Source organism: Bos taurus, chromosome 8 (genome assembly GCF_002263795.3).
Source record: "Bos taurus isolate L1 Dominette 01449 registration number 42190680 breed Hereford chromosome 8, ARS-UCD2.0, whole genome shotgun sequence".
Taxonomy (NCBI): Eukaryota; Metazoa; Chordata; class Mammalia; order Artiodactyla; family Bovidae; genus Bos; species Bos taurus.
Window position 1 is genome coordinate 74,587,410 of NC_037335.1, and position 19,954 is coordinate 74,607,363.

The window sequence follows — 19,954 nt, forward strand, 5'->3', positions numbered from 1 at the left end:
CAAGGCTGTATATTGTCACCATGCTTATTTAACTTATATGCAGAGTACATCATGAGAAACGCTGGGCTGGATGAAGCACAAGCTGGAATCAAGATTTCTGGGAGAAATATCAATAATCTCAGCTATGCAGATGACACCACCCTTATGGCAGAAAGTGAAGAGGAACTAAAAAGCCTCTTGATGAAAGTGAAAGAGGAGAGTGAAAAAGTTGGCTTAAAGCTCAACATTCAGAAAACTAAGATCATAGCATCTGGTCCCATCACTTCATGGGAAATAGATGGGGAAACAGTGGAAACTGTGTCAGACTTTATTTTTCTGGGCTCCAAAATCACTGCAGATGGTGATTTCAGCCATGAAATTAAAAGACACGTACTCCTTGGAAGGAAAGTTATGACCAACTTAGATAGCATATTGAAAAGCAGAGACATTACTTTGTCAACAAAGGTCTGTCTAGTCAAGGCTATGGTGTTTCCAGTGGTCATGTATGGATGTGAGAGTTGGACTGTGAAGAAAGCTGAGTGCCGAAGAATTGATGCTTTTGAACTGTGGTGTTGGAGAAGACTCTTGAGAGTCCCTTGGACTGCAAGGAGATCCGACCAGTCCATCCTAAAGGAGATCAGTCCTGTTCATTGCAGGGACTAATGTTGAAGCTGAAACTCCAAGACTTTGGCCACCTGATGCGAAGAGCTGACTCGTTTGAAAAGACCCTAACGCTGGGAGGGATTGGGGGCAGGAGGAGAAGGGGATGACAGAGGATGAGATGGCTGGATGGCATCACCGACTCGATGGACATGAGTTTGAGTGAACTCCAGGGGTTGGTGATGGACAGCGAGGCCTGGCGTGCTGCGATTCATGGGGTCACAAAGAGTCAGACATGACTGAGTGACTGGACTGAACTGAACTGAAGACCAGGAGCAGACTTGGGAGGTGTGAATGCAGCAAGAACTCTGTTTCAATCATTAGAAATTCAAGATGCCTATGAGATATTCATGAGGAGGTATTGAATAGAAAATTGCATGTGCATATGTGGAGACCACAGAGAAGTCTAAATTGTAGATTTCAATTTAAGAGGTTTTAAACTACATAAGTCAGGCAGCCATTTTCTTTCCTTTTTTCGACTCAATTTTACTTCTGAGATCACCAACTTTTTAAAAAATTTTTCTGATGTGGATCACTTTTAAAGTCTTTTAGTGAATTTATGACAGTATTGCTTTTATTTTATGTTTTGATTTTATGGCCCCAGGCTTCCTGACCAGGGATGGAACCTGCACCCCCTGCATTGGGAGGTGAAGTCTTAAGCACTGGACCATCAGGGAAGTCCCTAAGATCATCAACTTCTTGAGTGACTACTGTATTTATTCACTTTAACTCTGGCTCAGTCTTCAAACCTAGGGTCTTTGAGCATGCATCCTAAGTTGCTTCATTTGTGTCCAATTCTTTGCAACCCTCCCTGTGGACTGTAGGCCCCCAAGCTCCTCTGTCCATGGGATTCTCTAGGCAAGAATACTGGAGTGGGTTGCCATGCCTGCCTCCAGGGAATCTTCCTAATCCAGGGATCGAACCCACATCTCAGCAAGTTGGAACATTAGGCCAGGTGTATGCTTTAACTCACAGAACTTACTACAAAGGCACAGAGAATCCAACAACCCATTAGTAAGCTCAACTCGGACACTCCTAAGGTTTAGGTTTTCCAAAAACACAAATGAGCCAAGAGTATAGTTTAAAATGAAGTTCAAACATTTTAAGGCAGCATTAGCATAAAAAGAATGTACAAAGGAGTAATCATAGTTCAAATGTGTGTCTTTTGAAGGAAATCAACCCTGAATACTCTTTGGAAGGACTGATGCTGAAGCTGAAGTTCCAATACTTTGGCTACCTCATGCGAAGAACTTACTCATTCGAAAAGACCCTGATGCTAAAGATTGAAGGCAAAAGGAGAAGGGGGAGGCAGAGGATGAGATGGTTAGACAGCAACACTGATTCAGTGGACATGAATTTGAGCAAACTCCAGGAGATCATGAAGGACAGGGAAGCCTGGCATGCTGCAGTCCATGGGGTCGCAAAGAGTTAGACACGACTGAGAGACTGAACAACAACGTCTTCTAAACCTCATTCCACAAGAGGCTGGGGTGGATGTATTCTGTTGGCATACCATACATGAGGCATTCTATTTTATTCTAGAATTACATTTTGCCTTGACAAACAAGTGTGACTAGAGGCACATGGTCAGGATAGTGAGGAAATCTGTATGTACTTAATCTAGAAAATTAGGGACACAAATCTATTATTTTTTTAGATATTCCAACTGAGATGAATATGCTGCTAAGTCACTTCAGTCGTGCCCGACTCTGTGCGACCCCAAAGACGGCAGCCCACCAGGCTCCCCTGTCCCTGGGATTCTCCAGACAAGAACACTGGAGTGGGTTGCCATTTCCTTCTCCAATGCATGCAAGTGAAAAGGGAAAGGGAAGTCGCTCAGTCATGTCCAACTCTTCTCGACCCCATGGACTGCAGCCTACCAGGCTCCTCCATCCATGGGATTTTCCAGGCAAGAGTACTGGAGTGGGGTGCCATCGCCTTCTCCGGAGATGAATATAGAAGATCCAAATATTGAATGAAGAAAGATTTGGCAACACACACACACTCTCTCTCTCTCTTTCTCTCTCAAAGGTTCTGTGGCCTCTGGCTTTTTCTCAGGTCCCCATCTTCACCCAGACTGGAAAGTCTGACAAGTACACTTTAAGCCTGTCAGCCTGTTCCCTGGCCTGGGTCCATCTTTTCAAGCAGCCACTGCTCCGGCCTGAGGCTTCTTGTTTAATCGCTCAGTCAAGTTCGATTCTTTTGTAACCCCATGGATTGTAGCCCGCCAGGCTCCTCTGTCCATGGGATTCTCCAGGCAAGAATACTGGAGTGGGTTGCCATTTCCTTCTCCAGGGGATCTTCTTAGGAATTTCGTTTTGGGGACAGAAGATGATGCATTCAGAAGCGAGATTCCAGCCCCAGATGCAGGCGCGAGGAGGCAAGGAGATGGAATCCGGGCCTCGGACGATGCTGCTGCTGCTGCTAAGTCGCTTCAGTCATGTCTGACTCTGTGCGACTCCACAGACGGCAGCCCACCAGGCTCCCGCGTCCCTGGGATTCTCCAGGCAAGAACACTGGAGTGGGTTGCCATTTCCTTCTCCAATGCGTGAAAGTGAAAAGTGAAAGTGAAGTCGCTCAGTCGGGTGCGGGTACATCAAAGGAGGGCTCATAGGACCTCCTGGCGACCCCAGCGGGGACCAGGACAGGGGGCGGGCGGAGATGGGTGGCAATAAAGTTTGGCACGGGGGGGCGTGGCTGAGGCGGGGCATGGGGGCGTGTTGGAGTGGCGGGGCCGGGGTCAGGGGACGTGGCGGAGGTGGGGCGTGGTCAAGCGCAAGTCAAGGGGCGGAGCGGAGGTGAGTCGCGGTCGAATCTGGTACAGGGGGTCGTGGCGGAGGCCGGGGCAGGGGCGGGGCCAGGGTCAGGGCAGGGGGCGGGGTGGAGGTGTGTCCAGTCTGAAGGCAGGGGGTGGGGCCGAGGCTCGGGCTGGAGCGGGGCCGAGCTCGAGTTAGGTAACCTTGGTGGCCTGCTGCTCCAGTCTGGCCGCCCGGTTTTCGTGCATCTTGCTTCGCTTGATTTCTGGTTGAAAGATCGCCATGGCGCTGCGTGCGGCCGTGTTCGAACTGGGCGGGATCCTGACTCTGCCTTCGGCCACCAGTTTCTGGGATCGCGCCGAGGAGGAGCTGGCGCTGCCCGGGTAAGGGACCCCGCATCGCTGCCAGTGCTCAGAAGCCTGCGTGGTTTGGTCCGGGCGGGTGGGGCGCCACTCCTTGGAGAAGTTGCTTTTCGAGACTCGCGGTTCTGATTTCAGATTGCTGTAGGGCGAGAGCGCTGGGTGGAAGGTTAGAACAATTATTCGGCCCTCAAATACCAGTGTGTGTAAGTAGATCCACTGTCTTTCTAAATGCTGAGTGTTTAAAGCTCTCTAAGGACTCCAATGGCAACCCACTCCAGTACTCTTGCCTGGGAAATCCCATGGACGGCGGAGCCTGGTAGGCTGCAGTCCATGGGGTCGCGAAGAGTCGGACACGACTAAGCGACTTCATTTTCACTTTTCACTTTCGTGCACTGGAGAAGGAAATGGCAACCCACTCCAGTATTCTTGCCTGGAGAATCCCAGGGACGGGAGCCTGGTGGGCTGCCGTCTGTGGGGTAGCACAGAGTCGGACACGACTGACGTGACTTAGCATCAGCAGAAGGACTCCAAAATTGACCTTTATATTGAAATCTCTTCTTAAAGTCAGAGAAATTACTCCCTGAGGTGTCTGCTGCCCACTTACTTCTCTGTAATGGAATGGGCTCGGGTTTTCCTTGTGGCTCAGCTGGTAAAGAATCCGTCCGCAATGAGGGAGACCCGGGTTCGAGCCCTGGGTTAGGAAGATCCCCTGGAGAGGGAAAGGCTACCCCCTCCAGCATTCTGGCTTAGAGAATTCCATGGACTGTATAGTCCATGAGGTCGCAAAGACTCAGACACGACTCAGCGACCTTCACTTCAGAGAGCTGCGCTGAAGGTTTTTAGAGGAAAACGTCGTGTTCCTGCACAATGTTAACAGCAAAGCAGAAACAGCCCCCAAACCTAACTACTGGGAAATGGTCAACTAGGAAGCATAACCAGTAACCGGAATGTTCAGGATGAGATTTCAGTGACATCAGAACATATCTATTATAATAAGTGCAGAAAAACAAACCCACCAGAATGTACAACTGTTTATACAGCATGGAAACTATGGAAAAACTATTTCAACTATGGAAAAACAGCTACCTGTTGAAGATGCCTGAAAGAAATGTTCCAAAATATCCCTGTGGCTGCACCAATTTACATTCCAGTCAATAGTGCAGGCAGGTTTATCATTCTCCACATCCTTGCCAAACATGTTATTGCTTGCCATTCTAACAGATGTGAGGTTGTATCTCACTGTAGTTTTGATTGCCTTTTCTTGAAGTCCTTTTAACCATGGTATTGTTTCACTTTTTTTACCCTGTAAGTTGTATTATTATTTTTTTAAAAGACATTAAAAGAGAGTAAGGTATGTCGTATGTTTATACCTGTGACCTCATCAGTGGGGGAGAGAACATGACTTGTGAATGTGCAAGTCACAAGAATACTTGTCAGTATACCAGTGCATATACTTGAGAGTATATCTGTGAGTGTACAGGTCACCAGTAGTCAAGTTTACAAATGTACAACATTTCAGAGTTCAGAGTGCTAACCATTACACAATGGAACCCACAAATGTACAGAATTTCAAACAGCACTGGACTTTGAGTCCCACCTAGGTTAAAATCTCAGTTCTAATACTTAGCGTTGGGCCTAATACTTGCTTAACCTGACTTATTCAACTCAACTGAGACCTTAGTCTTAAAATAAGAAAATACCTCCCCTCAAATTTCTGTATGGGTTAAATTAGATGACACGTAAGATAGGTGGGCCACTGTGTTCCTGATCCATTTTTTATTTATTCAGTTCTCATGCACAGGGAGAAGGCAATGGCACCCCACTCCAGTACTCTTGCCTGGAAAATCCCATGGACAGAGGAGCCTGGTAGGCTGCAGTCCATGGGGTCGCTAATAGTCGGACACGACTGAGCAACTTCACTTTCCCTTTTCACTTTCATGCATTGGAGAAGGAAATGGCAACCCACTCCAGTGTTCTTGCCTGGAGAATCCCAGGGACAGGGGAGCCTGGTGGGCTGCCGTCTATGGGGTCGCACAGAGTCGGACAGGACTGAAGCGACTTAGCAGCAGCAGCAGCATGCACAGGGAGAGCAATGTACTGGGATATTCTGTTCATCCAGTGTGGCACTGACTCACACACTATCTCTGTGACCATGGTGAGGATTGTTCCCAGTAGTCACAAAACAGTATAGCAAAGCTAGCTGACCCCGGAAGTCAGAGTCCATGACTTTGACCTTATTAGCCTGTGGACAGAAAATGAAAGTGCCTCTTCACTTTTCCTTGTTCCTCTCCACATCCCAGACATCATCATAGTTGATACATAAATCATTTAGGCAAAACCCAGGGTTTTATTTGTTTATTTTATAATCTTTTGGCAGCAAAATCTTACCTGGCTTCATTTGGTGTCAAATCTGACCTGAACAAGCATGAAGTTATTTATCACCGTTATCTCTCCTACTACTGTAAATAATCACCTGTGCATGTGCGTGTGTTCTCAGTCATGTCTGACTCTTTTGTGACCCCATGGACTGCAGCCCATCAAGCTCCTCTGTCCATGGGATTCTCCAGGTGAGAATATTGCAGTGGGTTGCCATGTCCTCCTCCAGGGGATCTTCCCGATCCAAGGATTAAACCGGCATCTCCTGCTTTTTCTTCGTTGGCAGGTGGATTCTTTACCACTTGAGCCACCTGGGAAACCTCAAATAGTCACACCTTTCACTATAAATATCTTCATGAATTTGATTACACAGGCTGCCACAGCCTCCTGGAGATGTTACTTAATATATGGTATATTCCCCATTTTACCTTTATAGTCTGAAAAATGCAGACACGTTTATGAATACATTGGTTGGTAGGTAGGTAGGTTGGTAGACAGGTATGTTTAAAACAAACAGAATTCTAGTACATGTATTGTTCTAGGTTTTAACTTTTTATTTAATTTTTTAACTTTTTATTTAATTTTAACCATTTTATTTCATTCAACAGTTGGATGTCTTTTTGTTTACATAGACCTACTTTTCTCTTTTTAACCACTCCATAGTATTCCACAATATGGAAGTTCCATAATTTATTTAACCATTTTCCCCTGTTGGTGGACATTTATTTGTTAGTGGTCACTATTACAAATAATGTCACTATCATATTTTCATAGAGTAGTTTTCTAAAAGTGGAGTTGCCAAGTAAAAGCAAGTAGTATTTACATTTAAAATATTGACTGATTCTGCCAAGCTATTCTCCAGAACATGCTGTACCTGCCCTGACAATGCTTGAGTAGGCCAGCCCAGATCCTCCCTAAGGTGGACATGACTCTCCTGAACTTTTGCCAGACATAGAGGGAAAAACATTATCCTGTATCAGTCTGCATTTTCCTCTCTGCTATTCATTTTTATTGGTCATCTGTATTTTTTTCCCTTGGTGTTTACCTTTTTATACCATTTGCCCTTTTTTGCATTTGATTATCACTTTCTTCTTGATTTCTAGGAACTTTTTATTTCTACCATGATGTTTTATGTTTTTTACTTACCATCTCTTCTGCTACTTCTTTTTTAAAAAATATTTATTTATTTGATTGTGCCATGGCATGTGGGATCTAGTTCCCTGACCAGGGATTGAACCCGGCCCCTGGCAGTGAAAGCTTCAAGTCCTAACCACTGGACCACCAGGGAGTTCCTGAAATTATTATTTTTTTTAAATCTTTTAAGGCTATCTTTTGTGTAATTTCAGTGGTATTTTAGACAGAGAGAGAAACAGATAAGTGCCCAGAGTGATGTCTTGGCACAATCCCCTCTTTCAATAGAATCAAGGCTGCAAAGAACAAAGCGCTTGATTTAAGAGTCTTAAGAATTGCAATTCGGGAGAAACAAATTTGGGTAAAACCGAGAGTGTTTTGGGGAAGAGAAAGAGTCAAGGGCTTATTAAGGCAAAAGCCACGAGGCTGTGCTCTGATTCAAGAAACGAAATAGTTGCCCTTTGGGGAAGGAACCTAGTACGTATCCTGAGTTTCTGGCAGGTATTCTGATGTCTCCTAGGACAGTACATAGGACAATACATGCTCTCACCCAGACTGAGACGTACATAAGTCATGTGTCCTCGGCAGCCTCCTGGCTCCATTCCAGACCGCTCGTTCATTATCATTATTGCTCGGTCATTCAGTCATGTCCGACTCTTTGCAACCCCATGGACTGCAGCATGCCAGGCTTCCCTGTCCTTCACCATCTCCTGGAGTTTGCTCAAATTCATGTTCATTGATTCAGTGATGGTATCCAACCATCTCAATCTTGGTTGCCTACTTCTCCTCCTATCCTCAGTCTTTCCCAGCATCAGGGTCTCTTCTGGTTTTCCTTTCACTCTATTGTAATCCGTGCATAACCTTGTGTGCCTTATAACTCTACTGCGTAAATGTTTGTGCCCTTTGTCAGTATAAAAGTTCTCAGTAGGTATACAATTTTTCTAAAGCAGTTGTATCAAATCCTGCTCCTACCAGAAATATAAGAGAGTTCTAGTTTCTCCACCTTGTCATTAGTACTTGATGTCATTCTGTTTAAATTTAGCAAATCTGGTGGGTTTATGGTGTTATCTCATGGTTCATTTGTATGTTTTTTTAGCCCTTGGATTTAAAAAAAAATTTTTTTTTTAATTTTTACAATGTTGTGTTGGTTTCTGCCATACAACAACTCAACTCAAATCAGAAATAATTATACTTGTATGCTCTCCCTCTTGAGCCTCCCTCCCTTACCCCCATCCCACAGAGTGAAATAAGTCAGAAAGATGAAAACAAATGCATATTTATGCCCAAATGTGGAATCTGGAAAAATGGTACTGACGAACCTATTTGCAGGGAAGGAATGGCAACACAGATGTAGAGAATGGACTTGTAGACATGGAGGAGGAAGGAGAGAGTGGGACGAATAGAGAAAGTAGCATCAACATATATACACTATTATGTGTAAAGTGGATAGTTAGTGAGAATTTGCTATATCACACAGGGAGCCTGGCCTGGTGCTTTGTCACCATGGCTTTAATTCATGTTTTTCTGATGAATGATGATGTTGAGCTTCTTATTAGGTGCTTACTGGCCATTTGATAATTCTCTTGAATGAGACAGTTGTTTGTTGTAATTTCTTTTAAACCATTTCTTTGCTCTTCTCAGGATTTTTTGATCTATCTTTAAGTTAACTGGAAGTCTTTCTTGTATTTTTTTTTCTTCCAGGAAAGGCATGATGGCAAACTACTATATTAGTTTTCCCTGCCTGAACCTGGTTTGTGTGGGTCTCAGCTTACCAATAACCAGTGTTCTGTTTGGGCCAGTCCTTGAGGTTCTTTTTGTGATTACAAGACATCCTTCAGCAGTAGCCATTGGGGAACTTTGAAAAAAATAAAGATTCTATTACTTATGGGACCTGGAAATTGCACAGCACACCTGGGGCCACATAGTGAGGATATGAGGAGACTGAGAGCACGTGGGCCTGAGTTCTGCTTTTATCAGGGTTCAGGATGTGGGCCATGGTTTCATGGGCTCACTCTTTATTGGTGAATTTCAAACAAGAGCGGGAATTTAAAGCATGGAAATAGAACAAATACCCCATTTGATCAGTTATGAAAATCAACCAAGATCTCTAAAACAAAGGTGCCTCCTTGGGCATAAAATAAGTTTTCTGGCAATAGACTTGGGGGGCATTCTTTCTTGCCATCTTTTTATCTCAGTGTCTAGTGTGTATTACTCCACCATTTTCTCACATTTAAAGCTGCAAGCATAAAAGGCTGTTGTCAGTCTGAATTGTTCTTCTTTTGTGTATAGTCTGTTTTTCTTTTTTGCCCAAAATGTTGTCTGTTAGACTTTCTTATCCCAAGAATTGAAACACTTCCCCACCCTCTATCTGCTGTGGTTATTTTTTCATTAATTTTGACTGGTGAACACTTTTTTTTTGGTGAACACCTTTGATTTAAGAACTCAGATTTTTCTTTAGCCTGGAAACATCTTCTCCTATTTTTCCTTTGACTATTGCTTTTTGATCTTTCCTTCTATGATTCTTATTGTTTATTGAAGGAATTTGGCCTCCATGGGCCTTATCTTTTTGTACATTAATTCTTTTTTTAAACTTTTTTTAAACATTGAAGTATAATTACAATGTTGTGTTAGCTTCTATTGTACAACATAGTGAGTCAGTTCTGTGTATAAATATATCCCCTCCCTCTTGGACCTCCTTTCTCATCCCCCACCTCTCTAGATCATCACAGAGCACCAAGTTGACCTCCCTGCTTGCACATTCATTTTAATTGCTTCATCATTTTACTCTTTGTCCTCGGAAATCTTGTTGGGTCTTTTGATTCACTAATTTCATTTCTGTGATAGCCATTTCACTGTTCCCTGCTTTTATTAAGCAACCTTAAAATTTGAAAGTCATACTTTCCAGTGCCAACAACTTATCTCCAATTGCTTCTCTGAGACACCAATAAAAATACTGCCTCCTTTTGTTTTATAGAGTTATCAACCTCTCCTTCCTGTACAGCTACATTCTTCCTTCAATTCCTCTTCTTTTACCTACCCCCAATGTCAGGCAGCAAAATCAATTTTCCCTGTACTTTTCCATCTCACTCATCCAGTGTGTAATAGTTATTTGTTTATTTGTTGCCTCACTTGTTCCCCTAGGAGCTCCCTAAGAATATATCCATATTTTTTCATTTTTCTATCACAGCACCAGACACAATGCCCTGATGCCTTAGGTCCTCAATGAAAGATTGTTGAGTTGAACTGTGTGTTGTTTCTTCAAAGTGGGTGGCAGCTAAGAAGGGCACAAGGGATCTTTTCGAGGTGATGCACCATGTCGTGCTTAGTAATTCAGTCATGTCTGACTGTTTGTGACCCCATGAACCCTAGCCCACCTCTGTCCATGGGGATTCTCCAGGCAAGAATACTGGAGTGGGTTGCCATGCCCTCCTCCAAGGGATCTTCCCAACCCAGGGATCAAACCCAGATCTTCCCCATTGCAGGTGTATTCTTTACCATCTGAGCCACCAGGGAAGATAGAAATGTTCTAAACTGCAACACAGTGATGTTTGCGCACCACTACAAAAATTACTACAAGTCATTGACTTGTACACTGAAAACTTGTGAGTTTGAGGACATGTAAGTATAATTTAATAAAGTTATATCTGAAAAAAGACAACCAATGGCAAAGATGTGCCAAAGCCATTGTTGATGTTAGAAAACTGAACAAGGCTATAAATAGTAGGGATATTTTTTTTAATATTATGTCTTAATGTTAATCACTGTTACCTGCAAGAGGATTCGTTGGGTAAAAGGTTGTTGACTTATCAGATATGAAACTCCCAGATGTCTGTCCTCTTAACATGGAATGTTAAATATTAATACTTTCAACTGGGTTGCCAATTCCATTCCATTCTAAGTTTTTGCCTAGAGCCCTATACTAAGAAGGACTATAAATCAATGTCTGAATGCAGTGGTATAGGATGTGACAGGTTAGAAAATCGGCCAGGAATTTGAGGGAACAGAGTTGTATCTGCCATCTGCTACCTGTCTGATGTCACCCAGCCTGCCATGGGAGGTGAGAAATTATCAAGAAAGTGGAATGGAACCTTTTGTTTTGTAATGTAGGAATGTAAGAGGGTAATGGCCTGGTCTCTCTCTGTCTGCCTCTCCTCTGGGCCACATACACAGGATGACCATGAACCAGTGTATTAATCAGCTAGGGTTACTGTAAAGAAGGACTACAAACTGGGTGTTTTCAACAGCAATTCCAGGAGCTAGAAGTCCACCATCGAGGTGTCTGTCCCCTGCCTGCTGCTGTGATGAAGTCATTGAAATGTTCCCAATGTTTCTTTGTGTCTTGCAGAGGCTTTCTGAGTAAAGCTTTCCTGAGAGGAGGCCCGGATGGTCCTAGCATCCGTGTGATGAAAGGAGAGATCACATTCTCCCAGGTGCAGTGACGTCTCATAGACCCCCTTGAGGAGATGTTCTGTGCCTACACCCATCTTCCCCTGCTACCCATAAGCTCCGTGAGGGCAGGACGTCTTCTGCCTCATCCATTTACCCCTTATAACACTTAACTCACAAGACTGGTGTGGAGACATTTCAGGCTGGTTTACTGTCTCTTTGAGCCAAACAGAGGGGCATGCCTCGGTGACTAGGAGATTCCCCAAGCCCTTGAAGATGTGTGCCAGGGAATTACAGCAGCCAGAGTAGCTTTTTTTCCCTCTTAAGCTGTAGTTAAATACACATCACATGAAATTTACCACCGTGATCATTTTTAAGTATACAATGCAGTAATGTTATGTATATTCATGTTAGGTAACCAAATCCACCATCCATCTCCAGAACTGTTTTTAAAAAAATTTTTAAGTTAATATGTTGTATTTTCTTTCTTTCTTTCTTTCTTTTTCAGTCACATGGAATGTGGGATCTTAGTTCCCCCACCAGGGATTGACCCTGCACTCTGTGCTGTGGAAACTCAGAGTCTTATCCATTGGACCACCAAGAAAGTCCCAGAATTCTTTTTATCTTCAAAAACTGAAACTCTATACCCATTAAACAGCAACTTCCCAGCCCTCCTTACCCCCAGCCCCTGGCAACCACTATTAAATTTTCCATGTATTTGGCTACTCTAGATACTTTATATGGGCTTCCTTGGTGGCTCAGATGGTAAAGAATCTGCCTGCCTATGCAGAAGACCCGGGTTGCATCCCTGGGTCGGAAAGATCCCCTGAAGGAGGAAATGGCAACCCACTCCAGTATTCTTGCCTGGAGAATCCCATGCATAGAGAGAGGTGCCTTGTAGGCTACATTCCCTGGGGTCACAAAGAATAGGACACAACTGAAGTAACTAACACTCATGCAATATTTGTCCTCTTGTGACTGGCGTATTTCACTTTGCATGAAGTCTTCAAGTTTCATCCATACTGTAGCATGTGTCACCATTTCCTTCTTTCTAAGGCTGAATGGTATTCCACTGTATGGATAGATCACACTCTGTTTATCCATTCATCTTTCAAAGGATGTTTGGGTTGCTTTCTCCTTTTAGTTATCGTGAACAGTGCTGCTATGAACATGAGTGTACAAATATCTGTTTGAAACCTTGCTTTCAGTTTTTCTGGGTATACATCCAGAAATGGGATGGCTAGATCATAGGGCAGTTTCACTTTTTAATTTTTTGAGGAACCACCATATGATTTTCCATAGTGGCTGCACCATTTTACATTTCTGTGCAACACACCCAAGGTTACCAGTATTTCCATATCCTTGCCAACTTATTATTTTCGTGTTTTTTTGTTGTTTTTTTTTTAATGGTAGTCGTCCTTAGAGTAGTTGTTTTCAGGCCAAGCCACTGGGTCAGAGGCAGTTTTGCTAATTAATAACTATGTGATGGGTGGACTTTGGAATCTAGGGACAGAATGTGGGTCACGGCTCCCACATACAGATGTGTGAGCACACCAAGTCACAGAAGCTCTCAAAGTCAGTTTTGCCATCTATAAAATGAGACAAATAACACTGTCCATCTCCTAGGTTGTTATGAAGATTGAAAAGTGCTTAGCACAGTGCTTGTCATGTAATAAGTGCTTAAGAAATAGTGGTTATTATTATTACTACAACCTTAACTTTTTAAATTTGTGCATGCTCAGTCGCTTTGGTCGTGTCCAACTCTTTTGTGACCCTATGGGCTGTAGCCCACCAGGCTTCTCTGTCCATGGGATTTCCCAGGGAAGAATAATGGAGTGGCTTGACATTTCCTCCTCCAGGGTAATCTTCCCATCCCAGGGATCAAACTCAAGTCTCCTGTTGTGCTGCCATTTTAAAAAAATGCCACAGACTAGGTGACTTAAACAACAAAAATTGATTTTCTCAGAGGTCTAGAGGTAGAAGCCCAGGATCAAGGTGTCAGCAGGGCTGGTTTCTCCTGAGGCCTCTCTCATTTGCTTGCAAATGGCCTCCTTTTCCCTGTCCAGACACATTGGTCCCTTTGTGTGTATCTGTGTCCTGATCTCCTGTTCTTTAAAGGACACCCATCAGATTGGATTAGGGCCCCCGGTGACCTCATTTTACCTTAGGGAAGTGAGTGAGTGAAAGTCACTCAGTTGTGTCTGACTTTTGGTGACCCCATGCACTGTAGTCCGCCAGGCTCCTCTGTCTGTGGGATTCTCCAGGCAAGAATATTGGAGTGGGTTGCCATTCCCTTCTCCAGGGGATCTTCCCAACCCTGGAATCAAACCCAGGTCTCTCGCATTGCAAGTGGATTCTTTACCATCTGAGCTACCTTAATAATTCTATAAAGACCCTCTCACCAACGACATCACATTCCAAGGTCCTAGGATTTAGGACTTCAACATGAATTTGGAGGAAACAAAAGTAGGCTCATAATAGGGATGTTTGAGTAGTTTCCAACTGGGAGCTCTTGGGAATATCACTGTTAGAACACTTTGGCTCATGTCTTTTGACATGTGTAGACAATTTCCACTGAGTATGTGTACAGGACCCTAATGCTGAGAAAAGACCCTGATGCTGGGAAAGATTGAGGGCAGAAGGAGAAGGGGGTGGCAGAGAATGAGATAGTTGGATGGCATCACCAACTAAATGGACGTGAGTTTGAGCAAACTCCAGGAGATAGTGAAGGACAGGGAAGCTCAGTGTACTGCAGTCTGTGGGTCTGCAAAGAGTCGGACATGACTGAGTACGAACAATAATGTGTCCAGGAACAGATCTGGTGGATCACAGGCAATGCGTGTCTTCAGATTAAGTACGTGCTGCCCAAAGCTTTCCCAAGTGGTTGTACCGACTGACAGTCCCTCATCAATTCACTTTTGCAGTGGGTGCCATTCATGGAAGAAGACTGCAGGAAGTGCTCCAAGGACTGTGGAATCTGCCTCCCAGAGAATTTCTCTATAAAGCAAATCTTTGAGAAGATACTTTCATCAAGAAAGATCAACTACCCCATGCTTCAGGCAGCTGTCACTCTCAAACAGAAGGGTAAGGATTCAATACTGGCCATTCTCTGACCTAATTGCAACGGAACTGTTGGGAAGGTCAGGTTGTAGTATGTTGAAATGTGGTTGGAGATCAGGAATTTTCTGGGCCTAGATGGAAAGCTGTTCTTCAAACACAGCTTCAAAGTAAGTTTTAGGAAATGGCCAAAATCAGCACTATCAGAATACCTGTAAGAAAGAATTTTGTTTAATTAGCAATTTATGCTTCATGAGCAAAATTCTCCCCCTACCATGGTACCAGTAATGACCTGAATGACCCAACCTCTTATCACAGTGATTAGAAAACAAAGCCTTTTTATTTTGTTTTGTTTTGATTGTGCCATGAAACACAGAAGATCTAAGTTCCCCAACCAGAAATCAAACCCACACCCCCTGCAGTGGAAGCCCATAGTCTTAACCACTGGACCACCAAGGAAGTCCCAAAAACAAGACCTTTTAAGCAACCATGATTTTCTCAACCTCTTCATGTCACAGTGGTTGAGCTATATGAGCTGGCTGACATGGGTTCAAGTGGTGTCAAATAGTCTAGGACATGCGGTCATGTCCACTCAATAGGCATTTACTTATTTATCACAGAAATTTTAACTGTTAATTACAAAGATGATTTAAAATATGGAGAAATGCTTTAAACAGGAGGTTAAATAATAAAAGCAGAATGGTAAAAGTGTCAGAACACTAAGATTACACTTATGTAAAAATGCAGTTGGGTATAAAGAAGGAAAGGGCTTCCCAGGTGGCACTAGTGATAAAGAACCCACCTGCCAGTGCAGAAGACTTGGGTTTGATCACTGGGTCAGGATGATTCCCTGGAGGGAAAGCATGGCAACCCACTCCAGTATTCTTGCCTGGAGAATCCCATGGACAGAGGAGCCTGGAGGGCTACAGTCCATAGGGTGGCAAAGAGTCAGACACAACTGAACACACACACACACACACAAACAAACAACACACACACTAACAAAGTTTGCAGTAACGTGGACTGGGAGGAGGGTGGAGGGTTGGAGTGGCAGTCAGAAGGTGGGATTCTAGGCCTTGCTTGGCTCTTCCTGTACTGTGTGGCTCTGGGCAGGGTAGAATTTGTCTGAGCTTTCATTTTCCTGTTGGTAAAGGTGGGATGGTAAGGCCTACCCTGCCTGCCCCAAAGGCGTAAGGATCAAAGGGGCTGATGAAAGTTAAAACACTTTGATCAGATGAGCTGACAAATGTCACAACTTCTTGCTCTGCAATTGCAAGGAATGAAGGGATGTATCATCTCCATCCAAAAGCCCTTGGTACACACCACTAGCTGGCTCTCATGTCTGCATCAGAAGGGGCGGATGGGTAAAGATGGTGCTTTTCCAACTTGTCAGTTGAGAAGCCGAGCATCAGGAGATTGATATAAGTGAGCAGAAACCTGTTTGGCCCCATCTTTGGGGCCCCCTCAGTGGGACACCCTGAGCTTCGCAGAGCAAAGTTCTGTAGCTGGCCGATTCATTGGCACCTTCTTGCTTAGGATTTACAACCTGCATCCTCACCAACACTTGGCTGGATGACAGCACAGAGAGAGGCAGCCTGGCCCAGGTGTTGTGTGAGCTCAAGCCACACTTTGATTTCCTGATTGAGTCATGCCAGATTGGAATGGTCAAGCCTGACCCTCAGATCTACAAGTTTGTGCTGGACACCTTGAAGATCAGCCCCAGTGAGGTATGTGGACACTGCCTTTCGATGGAAAAGAATGTTCTAGAGTGATTGCAATCAAGAAAAATTGAGGGACCTTCCCTAGAGAGTCCAATGGTTAAGAATCTGCCTTCCAATGCAGGGGACACAGGTTCAGTGATGTGGGGTAACTAAGCCCGAACACCCCAGTGGAGAGATCCAGGGTACCACAACTAAGACTTGATGCAGCCAAATAAACAAATTTTAAAAACATTAAAGAGGTGTGGACAGGTAGGGGACACCTGGGACTTGGCAGAGTGGTCCAGTGTCCAGTGGCAGGAGCGACTTCTCCCAGGCCAGGACTTCTAAAGGGTTTTCACCTGCCCCTTCAGCCTAGGAAGTTCTACCAGAGATGGCCCTCTGGTTGACCTCTGTGCCTCTTGCAGGACCTTGGTTAAAACAGGCATTATTGTCCAGACCCTTCAGAATGGCTTCCCAGGTGGCACTGGTGGTGAAGAACCCACCTGCCAATGCAGTGAGACGTCAGAGATGCGGGTTCAATCCCTTGGTTGGGAAGATACCCTGGAGAGCTTGGTTAAAACAGCTGCCAGACCAGCTGCCTGCATTTACCTATAAAGAAACATAGACCCTGGGAGACTTTCCCAAAACCACAGGCTAGTCAGTGTCACCCAACCAAAGGCTGTACAGGAAGGGGATCCAATACTGCAGGAGTCTCCTTGTAGGCACCCCCGCACCCCTAAATCCTGCCTTCGTGCCATCTCTAGATTATTTGGTCTGAAATGTTGTTTTTGTTGTATTTCACTACTCTATTCTCCACAAACGTGATTGGACCAAGACAAATTCCTCTCTGACACTTTCCTGTTGGCCCCTTTCACCCATAAGCTGTTTGTTTGACACACGGACTCTCTAGTTGTGGTGTGAGAGCTCAGCAGTTGCAGAGTCAGGCTTAGTTGCTTTACAGCATGTGGGATCTTAGTTCCCTGACCAGGGATCTAACCAGTGTCCCCTGCATTGCAAGGCAGATTCTCAACCACTGGACCACCAGGGAAGTGCCAAAGGATCTTTTTTTTTTTTTTTTTAAATTTAGATCTGATCTATTCAGAATTTATATAGAGAATAAGTGAAAGAAGGAATAACTTTTCTTCCCCCCAAACAGTTGAAATATTTAATCTTTTAAGTAATCCTTTTCCTTACCAACTGGGCATGACAATTTTATTAGAAACTAAATTCTCATTTGAGTCTCATATGAGTCTATTCCTAGACTCTTCTATTTCATTAATATGTTTATTCTTTTCTAGAACAAAACTTTTTCTTTTTATACCTTTTATAGCTTCATATTTTATGAAACCTTTTATTATATGACCTTATTATAGGTCTATTCCAAACATTTTTTTGGAGGGAGTCTATTCATACATGTTGATTTTCCTAGATGAATTTTAAGTTTCATCTAGTAAGTTTATATGCATCTTTCATCTTCTTACAGTTTCAGATTCAGGGAACATGTGTATCTAACTATGTGTTTATATGTATGCTTACATAATTAAATTAATTACAAAATTTATTTTAAGAGTGAACAGTTACATGGAGAGAAAAATACTCAATATTTTATCAATCTTATCATGAGATTACTAATCCTTTTTTTTTCTTTTAAGATTTTTTTATATGGACCGTTTTTAGTCTTTATTGAATTTGTTACATTGCTTCTGTTTTACGTTTTGGTTTTTTGGCTGAGACGCTTGTGGGATCTTAGACCCCTGACCAGGGATAGAACCCACACCCCCTGCGTTGGAAGGCAAAGTCTTAACCACTGGACTGTCAGGGAAGTCCTGAGATTACTAATTCTTAACCTCAGTCACTGTCCACATTGTAGCATATTTCAGGCTAATGGCCCTCGTGCTTCAGTTTTGCTTTGATCAAACTAACGCTACCATCCATGCTCTTTGCATTCAGGTGGTTTTCTTAGATAACTTCGAAACTAATCTGAAGCCGGCCCATGAGATGGGGATGGTCACCATTTTCGTCCACGACACTGATGCAGCCCTGAAGGAGCTAGAGAAAGTAACCGGGGTGCAGGTAACTTTCCAGCTGTGCCGAGTCGGATTTCCAGTCACTTGCCTATGTTCAGCCATGCTCAGCAAAACACACAGAGTTCCAGGCGAGGACCTCCTGGGTGGAAGACTGTTACCCTTCCTGTAACCAGCATGATGTCTGTGACAAACTTCCTAGTTCCTTCTCTGCAATCAGTGAACAGGGAACGGATGCTCGGAGAGCAAGAATCTATATTGGTCAGAGGCAGGGGACCAAGACTAGAGCCAGGCCCTCAGAGTCACATATTCAGAGTAAATACTAAGAGTGTCACTGCTGGGTCCTCCCCTGAGGTGGTCAGGAGCCCTGTTCTTCTCTCATCTGCCTGGTGATGCTACTGGCACTCAGGCATAGTGGTTTAGTTCCACCTGGGCCACACCCTCTTGGTAGTCAGAGGGAAGGCTCCAGAGTTAACCTGTTCCTCTCTCAGGAGGCAGGGAGGCCCACCAAGATGCTGCTGGGGGCTGCTAGGGGTTAGCCTGCTCTGCCAGAGAGGAGGTATCTTTTGTTCTTTTAAAAATAAACTTATTTATTTAGCTGTATCAAGTCTTAGTTGCCATACACGTTCTTTCTGACACTTAATACCACCAAATGTGTGAAGGTTTTTCCCCACATCAAGCAGTTCTCTGCTGTTGGGCTCCTTCAATGGACCGGAACCTGGTGGTCCAGAGTCAATGACAAGAAAGTGAAAGAAGGAAAGAGGCTAATATTCCCTGGGTTTGCAGCTGGCCTTCACGCTCCAGGGAATAAGCCAGAAATAGAGAGAGAGATGGGAATACCAGACCACCTGACCTGCCTCTTAAGAAATCTGTATTCAGGTCAGGAAGCAACAGTTAGAACTGGACATGGAACAACAGACTGGTTCCAAATAGGAAAAGGAGTCCATCAAGGCTGTATATTGTCACCCTGCTTATTTAACTTATATGCAGAATACATCATGAGAAACGCTGGACTGGAAGAAACACAAGCTGGAATCAAGATTGCCGGGAGAAATATCAATAACCTCAGATATGCAGATGACACCACCCTTATGGCAGAAAGTGAAGAGGAACTAAAGAGCCTCTTGATGAAAGTGAAAGTGGGAGTAAAAAGTTGGCTTAAAGCCAAACGAAGATCATGGCATCTGGTCCCATCACTTCATGGGAAATAGATGGGGAAACAGTGTCAGACTTTATTTTTTTGGGCTCCAAAATCACTGCAGATGGTGATTGCAGCCATGAAATTAAAAGACGCTTACTCCTTGGAAGGAAAGTTATGACCAACCTAGATAGCATATTAAAAAGCAGAGACATTACTTTGCCAACAAAGGTCTGGCTAGTCAAGGCTGTGGTTTTTCCTGTGGTCATGTATCGATGTGAGAGTTGGACTGTGAACAAGACTGAGCGCCAAAGAATTGATGCTTTTGAACTGTGGTGTTGGAGAAGACTCTGGAGAGTCCCTTGGACTGCAAGGAGATCCAACC

General features: G+C 44.0%; 1 protein-coding gene across 2 annotated transcripts in view; it reads left to right on the top strand.

Moving 5' to 3' along the window:
* The first annotated feature begins 3,569 nt into the window (after positions 1-3,569).
* The window catches only part of EPHX2 (epoxide hydrolase 2), a 71,174-nt gene continuing 54,789 nt past the window's right edge, over positions 3,570-19,954 (top strand). Inside the window, 5 exon segments of one of the 2 annotated variants that reach the window (NM_001075534.1) lie at positions 3,599-3,778; positions 11,610-11,694; positions 14,575-14,734; positions 16,244-16,434; positions 18,358-18,480. In NM_001075534.1, the coding sequence (NP_001069002.1) occupies positions 3,678-3,778; positions 11,610-11,694; positions 14,575-14,734; positions 16,244-16,434; positions 18,358-18,480 (660 nt within the window). In that variant the 5' untranslated portion in view covers positions 3,599-3,677. 2 annotated transcript variants of the gene reach the window in all.